The sequence below is a fragment of the Dendrobates tinctorius genome, unplaced genomic scaffold, assembly GCF_039654945.1.
Source record: "Dendrobates tinctorius isolate UK_male_01 unplaced genomic scaffold, ASM3965494v1 ptg000223l, whole genome shotgun sequence".
NCBI classification, from domain to species: domain Eukaryota; kingdom Metazoa; phylum Chordata; class Amphibia; order Anura; family Dendrobatidae; genus Dendrobates; species Dendrobates tinctorius.
The window spans coordinates 956,335-977,500 of NW_027361890.1; the positions used below are offsets into that span (position 1 = coordinate 956,335).

The 21,166-nt window shown below is 39.7% G+C and overlaps 1 protein-coding gene across 1 annotated transcript in view; it reads right to left on the reverse strand.

Moving 5' to 3' along the window:
• Positions 1 to 4,494: 4,494 nt before the first annotated feature.
• Positions 4,495 to 21,166, reverse strand: part of LOC141059014 (protein-glutamine gamma-glutamyltransferase E-like) — a 37,835-nt gene continuing 21,163 nt past the window's right edge. Inside the window, exons 8-11 of the mRNA XM_073555223.1 lie at positions 11,200 to 11,588; positions 9,161 to 9,318; positions 7,972 to 8,105; positions 4,495 to 5,267 (exon numbers count right to left, since the gene is read on the reverse strand). Coding sequence (XP_073411324.1) covers positions 4,967 to 5,267; positions 7,972 to 8,105; positions 9,161 to 9,318; positions 11,200 to 11,588 — 982 coding nt within the window. The 3' untranslated portion in view covers positions 4,495 to 4,966. The remainder of the gene's footprint in view (positions 5,268 to 7,971; positions 8,106 to 9,160; positions 9,319 to 11,199; positions 11,589 to 21,166) is intronic.

The following is a 21,166-nucleotide window of genomic DNA, read 5'->3' on the forward strand; positions in this document are numbered from 1 at the left end:
GACGCATTAGCCAATGATGGGACAGTAGTAGTCCCATCATCCGGCTAATGTGTTGAATGCAAAAAAAAAAACATACTACATAAATACTACATATATACTACATATATACTACATTCATACAACATGCATATATACTACATTCATACAACATACATACATACTACAAACTACATACATGCTACATATATACTACATTCATACAACATACATACTACATACATGCTACATATATACTACATTCATACAACATACATACATGCTACATATATACTACATTCATACAACATACATACATACTACATATATACTACATTCATACAACATACATACATACATACTACATACATGCTACATATATACTACATTCATACAACATACATATATACTACATTCATACAACATACATACTACATACTACATACATGCTACATATATACAACATTCATACAACATACATACATACTATATACATGCTACATATATACTACATTCATACAACATACATACATACTACATATATACTACATTCATACAACATACATACATACTACATATATACTACATTCATACAACATACATACATACTACATATATACTACATTCATACAGCATACATACATACATGCTACATACATGCTACATATATAATACATTCATACAACATACATATATACTACATACATGCTACATATATAATACATTCATACAACATACATATATAATACATACTACATATATACTACATTCATGCAACATACATATATACTACATACATACTTCATATATACTGCATTCATACAACATACATACATACTACATACATGCTACATACATACTACATTAATACAGCATACATACATAGTACATACATACTACATATATACTACATTCATACAACATACATATATACTACATTCATACAACATACATACATACTACATACATACTACATACATGCTACATATATACTACATTCATACAACATACATACATACTACATACTACATACATGCTACATATATACTACATGCATACAACACACATATATACTACATACTTACTACATACATACAACATTCATACAACATACATATATAGTACATACATACATACAACATGCTACAGACATACAGCATACATACATACATACTACATACTGCATACAGTACATTCATACAATACATACATATACTGTAGACATACAGTACATACAACATAGAGTACATACTCACCAATACTTGTCACATTGTTCCCTGAAGCCAGTGTCAGCTGTGGAAAAATATGAAAATAACAAACAAACAATATACTCCCTGATCCGCAGAAATCCACGCGTGTCCCATGCCGATCTCCGGTGGAGAGCAGCAGAATCAGCTGATGCGACCGCTCTCTACGGGGCTCCAGAAATCCAGTGTCGGGAGGTAGGTATCCTTCCAAACTGTATTCCTCCGCCACTGTAAAAAAATAGTCCCTGGTCTCACTTTATGGCAAATGCTGCGTGGGAACTTTTTCACACAGCAATGCCAAAACTGAGACCAGGGACTATTTTTTTTACAGTGGAGGAATACAGTGTGGAAGGATACCTACCTCCCGACACTGGATTCCTTGAGCCCCGTAGAGAGCGGTCGCATCAGCTGATGCTGCTGCTCTCCACGGGAGATCGGCGTGGGACACGCGTGGATTTCTGCGGATCAGGGAGTATATTGTTTGTTTGCTATTTTCATATTTTTCCACAGCTGACACTGGCTTCGTGGAATAATGTGACAAGTATTGGTGAGTATATACTCTATGTTGCATGTACTGTATGTCTATATGTATGTATTGTATGAATGTATTGTATGCAGTATGTAGTATGTATGTATGTATGTTGTATGTCTATAGCATGTTGTATGTATGTATGTATGTAGCATGTATGTATGTTGTATGAATGTAGTAAGTATGTAGTATATATGTATGTTGTATGAATGTAGTATATGTGTAGCATGTATGTAGTATATATGTATGTTGTATGAATGTATTATATATGTAGCATGTATGTAGTATGTAGTATGTATGTATGTTGTATGAATGTAGTATATATGTAGTATGTATGTATGTTGTTTATATGTAGTATGTATGTATGTTGTATGAATGTAGTATATATGTAGCATGTATGTAGTATGTATGTATGTTGTATGAATGTAGTATATATGTAGTATGTATGTAGTATGTAGTATGTATGTTGTATGAATGTAGTATATATGTATGTTGTATGAATGTAGTATATATGTAGCATGTATGTAGCATGCATGTATGTTGTATGAATGTAGTATGTATGTAGTATATATGTAGTATGTATGTAGTATGTATGTAGTATGTTTTTTTTAGTTTTTTTTTATTTACATTCAACACATTAGCCGGATGATGGGACTACTACTGTCCCATCATTGGCTAATGTGTCAATCACTGTCATTGTAGCAGGCATCGCCCGATGGGACTTGTAGTCCCATCGGACGATGCCTGCACACACATAAGACCCCCGGCAGGCCCGCACAGACCACCGACAGCCGGCACAGGCACCCGGCTGGCCCGTACAGACCACCGGCAGCCGGCACAGGCCCCCGGCTGGCCCGTACAGACCACCGACAGCCGGCACAGGCCCCCGAGAGGCCTGTACAGACCACCGGCAGCAGGCACAGGCCCCTGACAGGCCTATACAGACCCCCGAGAGGCCCGTACAGACCACCGACAGCTGGCATAGGCACCCGGCTAGCCCGTACAGACCACCAGCAGCCGGCACAGGCCCCCGAGAGGCCCGTACAGACCCCTGACAGTCGGCACAGACCCCCTGCAGTTGGCACAGACCGCGCATCATGATGTGCACAGACCGCACATCATGATGACGTCATTTCAGCAGCCAATCACAGCCACAACAGTGGCTCATTGCATTATGGGAACTTCCGATTCCGGTATCCGATATTGAAAAAATATCGGTACTCGGTATCGAAATTCCAATACAGCTAATATTGGCCGATACCCGATACTTGCGGTATCGGAATGCTCAACACTAGTTGTGACATCCTCAATACCTGTAGTTTATTACAAGTGCTCTGATCTTCTCTCACATGATAGGATCAGAGCACAGCTGCAGAGTTGATGAGAAAGTAATTCCTCCTCCTCTGCTCCTGCCGGAGTCGGCGGGAATCGCACTGCACTCGGGTGATATCCTAGTGCAGTGTAATGTTTCACAGGCACCCATAAATTTGTTTGGGTGTGTGCAATCTGATTCTTGGGTTCAGTCACAGCATGCTGTGATTGTTTTTGCATGCCAAATCGGCATGAGAAAATTATCGCAGATATAAGCTGCACCATAGTGAAACATTGGGGCGAGTGATCTGATTTTTTATTGGATTGCACTCGGCCCAATGGATCGCAAGTAGGAATGAGCCCTAAATTCAGATGCTAGGTGTTAAAAATTGGATTGTACTTGCATGAAAAACGCATGACATTTGCACGAAACTTGTCCGACTTTTCAGGAACAAAATCTGACCGATTTTTAAAAATGCTAGTGTGTCTCCGGATAAATACTTCATTTTCTGGAACAATTTCAAGAGTACCAACACTTTCGACCATGACTGTACCATCAGGTAAATAGCATTTTTATGTTAAATATGTCTTTTTAAAAAATTGTAAAATTCATGGCTCTTTATGGCAGAAAATTAGCTAAAGCTGCTTGATGAATTGTGTCAATAGTGTCCTGCAAATAGCATGCCCATTGTGCCTTCAATTATATTCTCACGGGTGTTCATTTATAATTAATTTGTTTTGCTTTTATGTCCAGCAGGGTCTTGTCTGCATTTATTTTTACAAAATACAACGCGTTGGTAGACGATTCCTTTAAATCTTTTTTTCTGAAATCTGAATTCTGATGGTTTCCCTTTATCTGAATGCAGTGCAGTGTGGGAGTTTGGCTACTAGTAAGACCCGGCCCACAAGACATAAGGGTTAATCCATCAAAATGTTTACACCTGAAAACTGACCTAAAACACTTTGAATTGTCTCAACATACAGTATATGTGCAATGTGGAATTGCCCAAAAAAGAAAATTTGCAAGTTTTGGCATTTCTATATCTGTTTCGAGCAGCTCTGCCAAAATGGGTGAAGCTGCGGAGGAGCGGGGATGGCACGTGGGTATGCCAGAAATAATACCCATGTCCCTAACTAGAGTAATCCTTTCAGGAGAGGCACATAAAGGTTACTGCCACTGATAAGAATTCATTAACTGGAATTAATTTGGCTTGTCTCATGCCCCTCATTTGGATTTGTGTATTAAACTCCAGTCATCATGCATCGGGGTCATAACTGGTTGTACCTGACATAAAGTCTCTAAATGGTTGCATCATTTTTAATAAATGCAGAGTTTCTGCGTCATAGTAGGGGCACTTTTGATGAATTGACATTAGGCAACCAATTTAATTTTGGATGCGGTTTAAGAAAAGGCATATCTGAAATCTGGCACAAGATGAACAAATCTTTAATGTTTTTTTATCTGTATCTGATAAATGATATAACATGTGTAATATCAATCAAATGTAACACAGTTTAACTTGTTCTATTAAGTACATTATATGTAATATCCATGTTCCCCAGAAAATATCCCAGAGCATTCACTGAATGTACCCACAGGACCTCATTAACTAACATATGCATTGTCATACCCTTTTTTTCTATATAATATAGTGTAGGAGACTATGCTGTATACATTATATTTATTACAATGAGACCCTATGAAGTGAAAGTAATGGCTGCCTTTGGAAACTTTTTTTAAATCGAATTTACTCATTAATAAGTGAATGCTGCTGGGTCGGAGGGCATGGAGGACCTGATAGGTTCCCTTTAATGAGCCTAATGGGTCCAAGTTCAAACTCAGTTATATCACTAAACACTAATTGCTACAGATGTTCATTCTATTCGCATAGATAAAAAATAATTACACAGAGTCCTCATAGGTTTCATCCTCCTCGTATTCATCACCCTCTTCATATTCTTCACCCTCCTCCTCTTCTACACCCTCCTCATCTGCGGTACTTTCCTCATGGACTTCCATTTCCTCATGGGCTCCGCTATCCTCGCGGACTTCACCTTCACCAACAACTTTTATTTTGTGAAATCCCTTAATAGTTGTAAAATGTTTGGAAGTAAAATCTACTGTGAGCTGTCTGTTTCCACTTTGATATGGTGTAATTTCCACCGTCAATCTGTCCGATTGTTTAGGATCCAACTTGTTCACCCTGTAATAGAGAACAGAGTTGATACTTGCATCAGCAAGGGCCCTAGTTTGTTATGCATCAAAAACTGGAAATTTAAAGGAGTTTTCTGGGTTCATCATGAACCCTGCAATGCGTCATTTCTCCTGTAGAGGTGCTGCAAGAAAACTGAACACTTGCACATTTAAAAACTGCTATTAAAAGATACATGGTTTTTGGCACAGTTTTATAAGAACACACTTTTTTATGCTTTGTGATGAGGTTTCTGATGCTTTTTGTCACAGTGTTTTATGCACTTTTTATAATAATTTGAGGTGTACTATATTGTGTGGTTTTGGTGCATTCTTGCTATAAACTCCTGGCTAAAAATGCACTAAAAACAGTGATTAAAATCATGGCAAAAATATGCATTATGCTATGATTTACACATTGACAACATGCCAAAGAATTTATATGATGGTGTTAACAGGTGTTCAAAAAGCACTCAGAATGTTTTCACCTTCAAATGAATGAAATGTCTGTTGCATACAGGTGTGAAGAGGTTTTTTGTGGATTTTGGTGTGATCAGATGACTTGAAGAAGGCCTCATCAGAAAAATATCCAGTAATGCACTCTTCTATTTACTTGACCACTGCAGCCAATCACAGGCTGCAGTAGTCATATGTGTTCCAAACAGAGCAGATATCACTTCTGGAGACCTCCAGATTTGTGTGGGCACTAGAAATAACGTATGCCTCCATTTATTATTTGAGTTGGCATCTATACTGCTGCTCCATGTAAAACCTATGGATCTGATGGAAAAAGCCAAGTACAGATAATGGCTATCTTTGTTGGTCTGAAAGACTATGAATGGATTTGCAGTGAGTGTATGCGACCACCACTTAATCTAAGGGCAGAGTCAGACTGTCGTATTTCTCATGCGAGAATCACATCGTAAATCTCGTACTGGCTGTCTGCTCTCCTGACCTGAGCTTTACAGTTGCATAGTAATCCATCATGCTGTCTTGCTCAGGTCAGGAGAGGTGCCGGCCAGTCCGTGCAGTGCGATGCGATTCTCGCACGAGTTTTATGGCTGTCTGACTCAGCCCTAAATGGTGGACACACGACAACGATCAGTTTGTCGTCCCACAATCAGAAACTTATCACATGTTCGTTACATATATAATAAGTAGTACGGTAAGTAGTATTTTTTGAATCACCCCTTTAAAGGGAATCTGTCACCCCTTTTTTGAGATATCATATAATGATATCATTCAACTGTGTGTCACATAAGGATTCTCTTAGTACTTTTGCTTCCCCCTGACCCCGCACCTTTCATGCATAAATACCTTTTTTATATTGGTTCAGATGTATGTAAACTGCCGATGTCCGGTCCGCTGGGCGGGGCTTATTCACCTGCTCCCCCCTCCCTGTCTTGCTCTACGCATTTCTTCTTGTGTTGAGCAAGACAGGGAGGGGGGAGCAGGTGAATAAGCCCCGCCCAGCGGACCGGACAGCGGCAGTTTACATACAACTGAACCGATATAAAAAAGGTATTTATGCATGAAAGGTGCGGGGTCAGGGGGAGGCAAAAGTACTAAGAGAATCCTTATGTGACACACAGTTGAATGATATCATTATATGATATCTCAAAAAAGGGGTGACAGATTCCCTTTAAGTGGAAAGAGATCTGCATACCAATTAGCAATTCTTACACTGTTTAGAATGTAAAGGGAATGTGCAGTTTGAGCAATAATATGGACCAGTCTAGATGATCACCAGTGACTGTCTTCCTCATAGTCAAAGCAAAGAAATGTATTAGTGACATAACTTTTGTCTCTATGTAACAAGCCCAGTGATCACATAAGCAACTATCCCATGTGAGGACCATACTAACATCTCTCCATATCTCAGCTTCATGGGCTTATGTATGACATAAAGGAGGATGGAAAACTGCGGATAAGTTCATTCATGTAAAGTTCCACATCTTATTTCCATCTTCTCATCTTGTCGGATAGTGCTTGTAAAAATAGGCACTTTACAAATGTACGTCCAGTTCAATGGAATTTGCAGCCATTCCTGAGGTATTAACAACACACTTCTTTTCTTTACCTCTCATTGCCAAGTTACCGACCACTGTTCCTGCCTATTCTGCAAATACCACACTGAAGCTGGCCAGGAATCAGGGCTGCCAACCATCCAGAAATTCCAGGACAGTCTGCAAAACTTCAGAGCTTTTTGTAAAAAAAAAAAAAAATTAAAGCAGCCGTGATATTTTTTTAAAGCTGAAGAAACTTCTGCAGATTATTTTGACAGTAATTATCATTTTACTGTTAAAACCCGGAGTGGGTGATAAATCCAGAAGTGGTGATGTGTTTCTATTACACTTTTCCTCTGATTGTTCCACTCCTGGTTTACAAATACTGAGGTAAAAAACTGATCAAACACTCATGTGTGCATGTGGCCTAACAGTGCATTCTAGCAATTCTGGGCAGCTGCAGAGCGGCGTTTACAAGCTCAATAGAAAAATGCATGTAAATACTGTACGTATTTGGCGATTAAAGGTGGTCGGTCTCCTAGGCAATTAGTTGTAAAGAAAAGAAAAGTGTTAATATGTCAAGATCAGATGAACATTTTAATAAACAGTAAATTGTAAAAGTGCTTGGTTTTTTTCTTGTTTTTATTAACCATTGAGCAACAACAACACTCATTTATGAAGATGGGAATAACCCTGTAAGTAATGACTTACATTCGCTTTATCTTTTTGTTGACCAGTCCACCGCCTCCAAAGACTAAGACCCCGTCTTTCAGCACAGTAGATAAAGGGTTTGTATATGTGACCTCCACATCCACAGGCTTACTTACAAATGCCTGGCTGTAGATCTGTGAAGGGCAATTGTATAGTAGATAAATGAATGTTAGAATCTCACCTAAGAGCGGTTATTAGTTTTGGTTTTGCCAGTCTATGAAGAAGTATCACAACATCATTACCTCCCAGTACATATGTACATGGCAGCAAACTACATGGAAACTAATGATTTTACATAAACTAGTATGACAGACAACAATCACATTCTATGCGGACAAAAAGTTTCATTTTTGTGTTAGTTTGCAAGTTTTCATATTGCACATTGAAATTACAATCCCATAAACAATCTGTAATCCAGGCCGTATATAAGTCTCAGGAACAGATTTATCACTGACACCATATTAAAGAATTGAGCACTGTGCAATATCTTGGGATTAAAGAGAATTTGTCATTAGGATTTTGCATGTAATCTGAATCCAGCATAACATAGTGACAGAAACCCTGATTCCAGCGATGTGTCACTTACTGGGCTGCTTGGTGTAGTTTTGATGAAATCATTGTGTTAGCAGCAGGAGATTGTCATTAGAGGTCTAGCAAACATGCTATCCTCCATACTCGTGAGCTCTGTATAACCCCGCCCACACCTCTGATTGGCAGTTTTCTCCTTATGCACAGTGGACACAGAAAGCTGTCAATCAGTGATGTGGGCCTGGGTTATACAGAGCTCAGCATTCAGAGAACTGGTAGATCAGCAGCAGATAAAGCAGGGATTTTAACAAAATGACAGCAAGCAGCCCAGTAAGTGACACATTGCTGGAAACAGGATCTCTGTCACTACAACATACTGCTCTCAAATGGCGTGGCAAAACCTTGATGACATATTCCCTTTAAACTGGAAATACATGGCAGTGTGCTAGTATAAGCAGTGCTTCGATTCCTCATGGGCTGTATGTGGTATTGCAATGAGTTGCAAAGGCACATACATCGTATAAACAATAGTGGCGCTGTTTCAATACAGAGCATGTTTTCCCAATTGACTATGTGTTTTTTAAATGCTAGTAATCTAAGTAAAGTTCCCATCACAACTACTTTTACTATCAACTACATTCTTCTGGATTGCTTATCTTACCTGTATGTCTAGAGGAGGTTGCTCAATAGCAACCACTTTTCGAACAAGCATTTTCTTTTTGTTTTTCAATTCACACAGTGCCACAACTTCCATAAGATTATGGCTTGTTAATTCTGGTTCATAATCTGAAGCAGGTATTCTTAAAGCAAGCCTTTTCTCTGTAATAAAGTGGAAATATATGGTTATGTGTTAATTGTTGAACATGGCTGCAATTTCACTCATAACCATAAGGTGGCAATGTATAAAAGTAAAATATAAATTTCACATGTCATCTGATCAGCGTTTTATTAGCATTGAGACATTATAGTTTCAATATACAGGGTGGACCATTTATATGGATACACCTAAATAAAATGGGAATGGTTGGTGATATCAACTTCCTGTTTGTGGCACATACGTTTCCCCCCTCCCATATACTAATGTGCCACAAACAGGAAGTTGATATCGCCAACCATTCCCATTTTATTTAGGTGTATCCATATAAATGGCCCACCCTGTATAAGCATGCAGCAGGTATACCACTATCGTCAGGAGGGTGGACAACGCTATATTTTTTATTGGTACAATGTGGGAGCAGAGATTAGTTGCATTAAGTACAGTTGGGAATAAAGGAAGCACTGAAAGGGGAGCAGCAAGGGAATGGTAGGATTAGCATTACTTATTTTATAGCATTTTTTAAAATTGATTTTAATGCATAGAAGTGACTGAAAAGTGCTGCTCCATGTAATCATGAAACCAGTTGCAGATTTTTGCTTTCAGCAGAATCATTCTGCACTCAAGACATTGTGGGGGAATAACTTGGGACAATCGTTATCTACCGGGCATTGTCATAATAAGTGCAAGGGTTTTAGTCCTCCTGGGCCACTGAGGCTGGAGGAGCCCAAATGAACCCTTTGGTCCATAGGAGACTACCAATGCTCTTAATAGTGATATTGGGAAGCTCTGTTGGAAATTTTGCGATTTTGCCTATGACTTTCCTATTACACCGCTGATTGTCTGCATATCACAACATAGGAAATTACAGTCATAGACCCTAACAAACCAGAGAGGTCACACAATACAGACAAGAGGAGCACAACACGTCAGCAAACTGAAAGCTCACGTCACCTGTCCCTGCCATAGCTGCAGCTGTTATTTCTCCAACAAATCCAATCAGAGCCGTTACTGTAGGAAAAGCTAAAGTCGTAATAGACTTCCATTGTCTCATATTAAATAACATAATGGAATATCACTAGGATGTAACATCACTGTATGATTGATGGGGGACTGAGATCTGGATTTCTCACCAACCCTGGAAACCTTGGGTTAGTGCTGCTGGCTCATTCATAATCTTTTCCTTCAGAATACCGCCCTGTGCACCTGATGTGAAGGAATCTGCAATATAATTCCATTCTAAAAAATAAAATAAAGTGAATCTTTCAGCAGGCTTTTCACCATGTAAACTGAGAAAAGCATGTTCTAGAGGCTTAGTGCCTGAGTCCAGTGATGTGTCACTTAATAGGCTCAGTGTCTTATCAGTAGGAGATTATCACTACAGGACTAGGTATCTCATGCCTCCTAGTCAACTACTTTGTATAATCCCACCTTCTACACTGATTAGCTGATTTCTGCCTATGCACAGTGTACACAGAAAGCTGCCAATTCGTGGTGTTGGTGGAATCATACAGAGCTCCGCATTCTGAGCACTACTAGATCTGCATCAGATAAAACAGTTATTGTATTAAAAAGACAGCATGCACACCAGTAAGTGACACATTGCTAGAATCAGGGTCTCTGCCCTACATTATGCTGCTCTCAGATTACCGGTATATAACAAAAACCTGGTGACAGATTTCCTTTAAACTAGTACATCACCAAGGAAAAAACTAAAGCAATGGACCTCTATATATGAACAATTAATATTTTGTCTCTGAGGACGCGGCAGTGTAATTCGCTACTGGATGAGGCTTGTATATGTATTGTGTAGGTAATGTGTGGGCAGTGGCCATATCAAAATGGTTCTGGGCTGAAAACCAATTTTAAGGAAAATAATGCATTACCTTTCTTGGGTGGCACATTAAGAGTGGCATTATCAGAATATACTTCAGAAACTGGTCTGCCGATGTATTCAATGGTAGAGGAGCTTAGCTTTACTTTAAGGGGTTGACTTTGATTGCTGGTGTTCTTTAGATGCAGCGTCAGTTGTATGTCGTCTCCAAAGCGTGTGGATGAATTCAGCTCAAATCTGCCTTGAATGTGGAAAGCTTCCTTCACTTCATCTAGATCCTCAAATCCAGGTCTCTTTTTGCGACGTTTCTTCCCAATGCCTCGCTTCTCGGTGCTGTCCTTGCTAAGGATGCCCATCGCGATTAACTTTTTACGAGCTTTTAAGTAAATGGATCTTTCTTTTTCAGACCCTGAAAGACACCGTGGCACAGTAACATCATAATATATAGATTAGATATCACTTGTTCAGTTTATGTATTTATGTTTTTGTGAACACATAATTATTACTGAGTTTATTTAAAGGGGTATTCACCACCTGTTACATCTATTAACCCCTTCAAGATGGGGCCAATTTCAATTTTTGTGTTTTCTTATTACTTTAGTGGTGAACAGAAAATAAGAAGTTTGCAAAAAAAAAATTTGGTGGGTTGTGTCGCCGACCCATAGCGTTTTCATTTTTCCACAGATGGAGCTGTGTAATGGCTTATTTTTTGATGGCTGAGACCACATTTTTATTGATACCATTTTGGGATAGATCACTTGTTACAGCATTTTTTGTGGAATTGCAGCAACGAAAAAACACTCATTTTGATGTTCTTGATTTTTTTTGCTTACGGTATTTACTGATCAGGATAATTGTTGCTGTATTTTGGTAGATCAGACTTTTCTGAATGCAACAATACCAGCAATAGGGAGGTCATTTTATGTTTTCTTTTACATTTTTAAAAACATTTTTTTCCTTTTCACTGTTCTTGGTAGTCCCTTTAGGGGACTTAAAGCTGTGATCGTCTGATCGCTTGTGCAATATACAACGATACCCAGCATCACTACATATAGTAAAAAGTAAACATCATGGTCTCCTTTGAAGCCTGGTCACAGGCAGGGTTTCAAAGCAGTTCTGTAATAACAAGTATGGTGGTCTTCAGCAGACAGTCAAAACAACGCATCGGTGTCCTGTGATCCAGTCACGGTAGCGCCGTTGGGCACATGGAATGATACCCGTCCATGCCAGTGAGTGTTAAATGCCACTGTCAGAGTTTTACAGTGGTATTTAACAGGTTAACAATCGCTGGTGGAGCTCCTCTCCGCCCGCGATTGTTAGAGGTAGGTCCTATCTGTAAGGCCGGTTTCACACGTCAGTGGCTCCGGTATGTGTAGTGACAGTTTCCTCACGTACCGGAAACATTCAAATGAATGGGTCTATGCAGATGTCAGCGTGTTTTCACGGACACATGGTCCGTGTGCAAAACACGGAGACATGTCAGTGTTTGTGGGAGCGCACGGTTCGCAAAACATGCTGAACACGTGCACATGGAGACAGTGTATACTGTCCTCCATGTCTACAGCCGGCTGCCAGGGAAGAAGTGCTACTATAAGCCGCTGTACCCCAGCGGCTGGTGCTGAACGTCACTGTCATTCTTCTCTCCTGCTCTGCCGGCAACAGCGAGCAGGAGAGAATAAATGATTGAAAACCCGACGTGGGGTCTCCCATCTGTTTGTGAATCAATCCGGCAAAACTCACAGCTGGGGGCTGCTATTCTCAGGCTGGTAAGGGGCCATTGATCTTGCCACCCCAGCCTAAAAACAGCAGCCCGCAGCTGCCCTGAAAAGGTGCATCTATTAGATGCGCCTATTCTGGAGCTTTGTCGGGTTCTTCCCACTTGCCCTGTAGTGTTGGCAAGTGAGGTTAATAAGGGGTTAATGTCACCTTGCTATTGTAAGGTCACATTAAGCCCTGCTTAGTAATTGGCTGACACTGGCTGACAGTCTTAGGGGCATATCACACTAAGAGATATCGCTAGCAATATCGCTATAACTAGTGACGTTATAGCGATATTGCTAGCGATATCGCTGTGTCTGATACTTACCTACGACCCGCTCCCCCGCTGGTTATCGCTGATCGCGCGAGAACATCCAGGACTGTTTCTCGTCGTCAGCTTCCTGCGGCGCTTCCTGCTGTGACGACGAGCGATGCGTGGAGCCGGGCGGGAGGACGCAGGATCGCCTGGTGTGACAGGTAAGTAGCGACCCCCGTCCCCAGCGATGTCGCTAGTGAGATCTGCCTGTGTGGCAGCTCACTAGTGACCACTTAGCGATGTACCAGCGATCCTTACACACAAGGACCTTCAGATTTTCCTCCAAGAAATGATAGCATGATACATATCACCACTGTTGGATTTCCAAAGGCTGATCCTTTTGGTCCCTGAGAGATAAACTGCTGAAGGAGTCTGGCAGAAGTCATCTCATAGAGACCACAGAAACACTTTGAGCTAAGAGTTCCTGTGTTGTCGAGTCAGGATCTAGAGCTATTAGCTCAATGACTGCTCTGCCGATAGCTAATTTATATGGGGACCTTTGATTATGGACAAAAGGGTATTCAGACTGCAAAAAATTCCACACTTTGTTAAAAAAAATGCGCCATTTTCCAATACCCGTAGCGTCTCCATTTTTCGTGATCTCGGGTTGTATGGGGCTTATTTTTTGCGTGCTGAGCTGGTGTTTTTAATGATACCATTTTGGTGCAGATGCAATCATTTGATCGCCTGTTATTGCATTTTAATGCAATGTTGCGGTGACCAAAAAATGTAATTCTGGCATTTTGACTTTTTTCTCACTATGCCATTTAGCGATCAGGTTAATCTTTTTTTATTGAAACATCGGGCGATTCTGAATGCGGCGATACCAAATATGTGTATGTTTGATTTTTTTTATTGTTTTATTTTGAATGGGGCGAAAGGAGGGTGATTTGAACTTTTATTTTTTAAATTTTTTTAATATTCTTAAAAAGATTTTATTTTACTTTTGGCATGCTTCAATAGTATCCATGGGAGACTAGAAGCTGCCATAACCCGATCGGCTTTGCTACATAGAGGCGATGATTAGTTCGCCTCTATGTAGTAGAATTACTCACTTGCTATGATGCTCACAGAAAACCGGCACTGACAGCCATAGAGGTCTCCAGGAGACCTCCGGTTGTCATGCCAACACACCGGTGACCCGCAATCACGTGACGCAGGTCACCAGTGGGGGGATTTCCGGCGCGATTCCCAGAAGCGCTTGTTAAATGCCTCTGTCAGCATTTGATGGGTTAATAGCCATGGATGGATCATGAATCCACTCGAGGCTATTGTGGGCACATGTCAGCTGTTCAAAACAACTAACATGTCCCGGGAAAGATGTGGGCTCACCGCCGGAGCCCACATCAAAGGGAGGGATTCCGACATCGGTGTACTATTACGCCCGATGACGGAAAGGGGATAAAGTGAAACCTGGGTTGATGAAATCCATCTTGTGATTGTTGTTTAATCTTTATTTTCAGTTTTGAATTAATGATATGCTCGTGCTTCGGGGTGACTTGTGGGCGGATCTTCATGTGGTGCTCTGAATAATGCAGACTGCTGACAGGTCACTGGTCCCTCAGTGACATGCCCCCTATTTTACATAATGTATATTATATACATATCTTATAAAGCTATATATCCTGAAAAAAAAAATTCCCTTCTGCAGGCAAGCGACGGCGGTGGAACATGTGCTACACATGATCGGATATGTAATGTGTATAATTAATTTCTTTCATGCTATCCTGAAATTAAAAAAAAAAGTTTGAAAATGGCATCAGCGGCGCCATCTTACTAGCAGAAAAAAAATATATCTCCGCGGTGCCATCTTGCTAGAGAAAAAATAATTCTTCCTCCAAGATGTTGCCACCATTTCCTGCGCAGTAGCAGTTATCGACGATCGCCAATAGCTGCTACTGCACAGCTGACACCAATTTCAAACTGATATTTTTTTTATGAATTTCAGGATAACATGAAAGAAATGAATTATATACACATTATATATGCGATCAGGCTGCAGTGCAGGTGTCACAGCTGGCACCTACCTGCAGTAGGGAATTTTTTCCAGTATGCACATTCATCAAGTAAAATAGGGGCAGGTCATTGAAGGATCAGTGACCTGTCAGAAACCACCTGAATACCTAATCAGAGCGCCACATGAAGACCCCCTCTCACAGACCGCCCCGGAGCATGAGCATATCATTTACTCAAAACTGAAAATAAAGATAAAACAATCACAAGATGGATTTCATCACCCAAGTTATCATTTTAATCAGTATAACAGCGCCGATCTGACACTGTCTGTAGATTACTGTGCACAATCCTGCTGACAGGTGAGTGTTTTATCTGTAGCAAATTAAAATTCCAAGACTACAACTCACCTGCATCCTGGTCCAACTCTGCCCTCAATAAATAATGTACATAGAATGGTGTGGGTGGGGTTAGCTTTTTGAGCTCTACTACATGTTATATTTAAAAACTCTGATTGTTGTGATACATCATTAGAATCAGGGTCTCTTGTCCTACATTATGCTGCTCTCAGATGAGATAGCAAAAATCTGGTGACAGATGATGTTAACAATTCTGTGTTTCATTTTTGAGATATATTTTCAAATAGCTGCAGCTCAAATTTAATGATGGCTTCAAGAAACGGGAACTACCAGGTACGAACTGGGACGGAAATTCAGCCCTGGCAATTGAAATCACACAGGCCCATGCTGTCCTCATCCCCAAGCACCAGATTAAAAATATTACTATATTATCCTGGATGGAGGAAAGCAAGATTTACTACAAGGCTAATATTTCTAATGATTCCCATGGCCTGCTGGGGTAAGTGACAGAGTTAGTGACTTTGCGTTGAGTCACAACTCTTAACAGTATGGGTGTCTTCAGTACACCGATTCTGTTAACAACATAGCAGACAAAGTGGCCCACGACCAGACAGGTCCTTCTGGCATTTGCCAGAATTTCCAGATGGCCAGTCTGGCCCTGGGACCTGCATCACCCCAGCAAAGATGGTCTTTGCTGTGACAAGAATCATTGAGTCCCATTTTTTAGTTATCTGTCAGTGAAGGCCTATGATTGGCAGCAGCAATCTGGTGACTAGAGAAGTGTGCCACTCAAAGCACTTCCAATTATGTTCTAGTTCTTCCATCTGGATTAAACCAAGTAGGTTAAAGTTTCTGTTTATTATTATATTGCATGCCTCTCCCTTTCAGTACCACTTTAATTTTCTTTTTGCAGCCATCGCCAGAGGGACCATAGGAGCTAAACACATATTGTTTTATGATTGCTCAGCATATAAGTCATATCCAGAAATTTGCTGAATAACCCATAGTGGCAACTTCTGTCCAGGGAATTCAGATTTTAATAAAAGAAAATGGAAGAACTGCATAAAGCATTTGATTGATGTACAATCCTAAATCAGAAAAATTTGTGACGCTGTGTAAAATGTAAAGAAAACAAGAATGCAATGATTTTGAAATTTTGAAATCTCTTATAGATACAGTATATTATATTCACATTACAGCATAGAACAAATATCCAGAAGGTGAAGTTTAAACTTTTTTTTTCATTTCATTTGAAAAAAATAGCTCATTTAGAAACTGATGGCAGCTGCACATCTAAAAAATGTTGGAACATATTAAACAGCTAAGGGTCAATTTTCAAATAAGTTACAAGACTGTGTATAACAAGAGCATGTTGTTAGAGAGGCAGAGTCTCTCAGAGCAAATGTGGTCAATGGTTCACCAGTCTGTACATATGCATCTAAATATTATGGAGCAATTTTAGAAAAATGTTCTCAACGTAAAACTGTAAATAATTTGAATATACCATATTCTACAGTACATAATAACAAAGATTCAGACACTCAGGAGAAATCTATGTACATATGGGACAGTTCAGACGGTCAATATTAGATGCCAGTGATCTAACATCCCTGAGGCGGCACTACATTAAAAACAGGAATGATTCAGTCATGCAAACCAGTGCATGGGCTCAGAAATACTTACAGAAAACATTGTCTGTGAACACAGTTCCCCATGCACAAATGTAAGTTAAAGCTTTATTATGGAATGAAGAAAACCCTGAGCCACAGCTTGTATAAAATGGAGTCAAAATGGAAAACTGTTCTGTGGTCAGATGAATCAAAATGTGAACTTCTTTGTGGAAACCTGGAACGCCGTGGTCTGTTGACTTAAAAGGAGAGAGACTGTCCAGGTTATTATCAGTGCACAGTTCAATAGCCTGTATCTTTGATGGTATGGGGGTGTGTTAGCGTCTGTAGCTTGGGCAGTTTGCACACCTTGAAAAGCACTGTCAATGCTGAGCATTATGTGGAGATTTTAGAAGAACAGGTAATAGAGCAAACTATATGCAGATGGGTAAAGAATTGGCTATATCACAGGAAACAAAGAGTCATCACAAATAGGGATGGGCGAACCCGAACTGTAAAGTTCGGGACCAAACCATACACATAGTGTTCGGCCACAAGGTCCTGAAAACGGGTTTCCATGGGAAACCCGTATTATAGTTTGGGTCCAGGGCCAACTGTAAAAAAGCAGAAAATTAATAATAAACATTATAATTATACCTACCTGTCCAGCAACGCGTCCTCCCATCCCGCTGTCTCCTGGCTGCATCTGCTTCTGGGGCCACTCATTAACTTCTACCGGTATTCACTGCCGGAAAAAGCTGAAGACTGCCAAGTGCAGTGAATACTGGCCGAATTTAATGAGTGGCCCCGGAAGCAGATGCAGCCGGGAAACAGCAGGACGTATGTATAATTGTAATGTTTATTATTAATTTTCTGCTTTTTTTTACAAACTAAATTATCACAAGGGATAGAAGGCCTCTCATATGATGATAGGTTGGAAAAATTGGGCCAATTGGGACGTTAAGGAAATATGTTTAGAAGAAATAGTATCAATAAGACCCAAAACTTTTCTCCAAAGTGGCTGAATTTTCGGGCATTGCCAGAAAATATGCAACAGATTACCGTAACGACTGCAGTCTCTCCAACAATTTGGAGAATGAACAGGACTAATTTTAGATAACCTGGCAGGAGTGAAATACCACCTTGTAAGGAGTTTATAATGTGACTCTTGAAGAGCCATTGAAATAGATGACACATAAGAAAGAGAACAGGCATATTCCCAGTCTGAAGGTTCAAAAGTTAAATGAAGCTCAGACTCCCATTTTATCATGTTGTGGCATGTTGTGGCTTTCGATTAGTTCAGTGCTGTGGTTGAACCATTTAGATATGTAACTAAGGCTCCAAATTATTTTGTGGTCCAAATTACAAATAAGGTTTAATGCAGGTTCAGAGCTTTGAGGTTTAACATGTAGAAAAACATTAATTTGGTCTTTGGAGAATAATATAATGAAAGAAGGATAAAGAGGAGGAATTATAATGTTCTTTAATGAAATTATAAGAGTAATAAGTTGAACCATCATGAATATCTCCTAATTTTTTAATACCCACATCAATCCATAAAGGGTCCAAAGTTAAGTTATTGGATTCACAGGTGATAGATAAAGGAATATTTTTAAGTAGATTGAACTTATTGCAACCCTTCTTTGGTTTTGCAAGTTTTCTCCAGGCTTCAATGGAGGCATGGAAAAAGGGAAATGGATTAGAAGTATCCCTCCTTTATAAAAGATGACCTAGAATTAGTTGATGGAGTGGTTTATTATTGTTTAGAAAAAGTTCCAACTCACACCAAGCTGGGGGTTCTTTCTGAGGCCACCAAAAGCAACTTTGCTTAACTAAATTGGCATAATAATGCGCAGAGATATTTGATAGTCCAGCCCCACCATGTAGTTTATTATTATACAATATGTTTTGAGCAACCCTAGCTTTTTTCTTTCCCCAAACAAAATAGCTGATCAGTTTTTGTAGATTAGTAAGGAATGAGGAAGAAATTTTTAATTGAAGAGACCTGAATACATAAAGGATTTTTGGTAGGATATATGACTTAACAGTTACGATCCTACCCCACCAAGATAATTCCTTATCCTGCAAAGAATTCAAATGTCTATTAATTATATTTGAAAGTATCTCTAAATTTGTGGGTATTAAGGAATTAATAATTTTGGTAAATTTTAAGCCCAAGTAAGTTAAATGTTCATCAAACCAACTTCAAGGTGAGATTGCTGCAATATCAGCCATCTGTGTGGGGTTTAAATTAAAACTAAGAATCTTGGATTTGGAATTATTAATTTTAAAGTAAGAAACTTTTGAGAAAAGTTGGAGTTGATTTTGGAGGTTAGAAATTGAGTCACGTGGATTAAAGTGAGAATTATATCGTCAGCGAAAGGTCCAATTTTATATTCCCTATTCAATGATTTTATCCCCGAGATACCCAAATAGTCTCTAATTAGTTGTGCCAATGGTTCATTTGCAATGACGAACAACAAAGACAGTAGACAAAGGTCTCGTGCCGTTCATGATACTAAAAGGAGAAGAAAGATAGTTGTTTGTGTAGATTTTTGTCCTAGGATCGGAGTACAAGGCCGAAATACTGGATAAGAATAGAGAGTGAATTCCAAACTTTTGAAGAACTGCATGTAGATTTGTCCAGTTAAGACGATCGAACGTTTCAGCGTCCAGGGAAATAATTGTGGTACCTAGTTTTTGAGAGGTGATTATTTTTATTAAGTTGATAAGCTTCCTTGTACCGTCTATTGACTACCTATTTTTGATGAAGCCAATTTGATCATTAGAGATCAAATTAGGAAGGAACTGGTTCAGTCTATTAGCTAATATTTTAGCGTAGATCTTTACGTCTGTGTTGATCAGAGAGATTGGTCTATAACTGCCAACACTACTTGGGTCAGAATTGGGTTAAGGTATAAAGACAATGGTGGCTTCTAACATTTCATTGGGGAAATGACCGAGTTGTGAGGCTACATTGTAGATTTTTTCTAATTGAGGGGCTAAAAGATTATCAAAGGATTTGTAGTAATCGTTAGAGAATCCATCAGGCCCTGGAGATTTGAAAGATTTTAGTGAGTTAATCACATCCAATATCTCCCCACTGCTAAAAGGGGAAGAGAGATAATCAAGGTCGTCCTTACTTAATTTAGGCAACTTTATTAACGAGAGAAAAGATTCAATATCCGATTTAGTTGACTGATCTTGAGGATGGGTTTGTTTTATGATATATAAGTTTAACAGGAAAAGGACTTGGGAATTCTGGTTACAAGTAAGCTGAGCAAAAGTACTGAATGTCAAGCAGCAGCTGCAAAAGCAAACAGGATTTTAGGGTGTATAAAGATAGAGATAAAATCTTGTAATCTTAAGGTATTGTTACCCCTCTATAAATCACTTGTCAGGCCACATCCAGAATATAGGATCCATTTTAAAAAGTGTATTTGCAAGTAAGAGTCAGTTCAAAGGTGAGAAACTAAATTATCACAAGGGATGGAAGGATATGATGAGAGGTTGGAAAAATTGGGCTTGTTTAGCTTAGAAAGAAGATGTTTGTAATGCCAATGCCAGCATCCCTACATGGTTCCCCCCTCTCTCTTCTCCCAGCAGGAATGCCGACATACTCACCACCCTGGTCGGTCTGAAGTGTGCTCGTCCTCTGCTGTGGCATCTTGATCACCTTGGCCTGCACGTATCGTGAAAGGTCTCCTGGCACCGCACGTGTGCTCCCTGCTTTTTGAAGGGGCAGCGTGTACACTCTGGAAATGTCCCCAGCCTATAAATGGGAGGCATCAGGTATTTAAGGCACGCTCTCATGTAAAGAGGTGCCTACGCAACGTTTCCTCTTCGGTTAGTTAGTGTTTGTGCAACTAATCTATTGCCAGGTTCATGTCCTTGTAATTGTTTACTGTGTTGTTTCCTGAACCCGAAACCACTCCGGTGGTACCTGAACCTCAAACCGCTCCAGCGGTACCTGAGCCTGAAACCACTCTGGTGGTACCTGACCCTGAAACTGTTCCTGAATGTAAA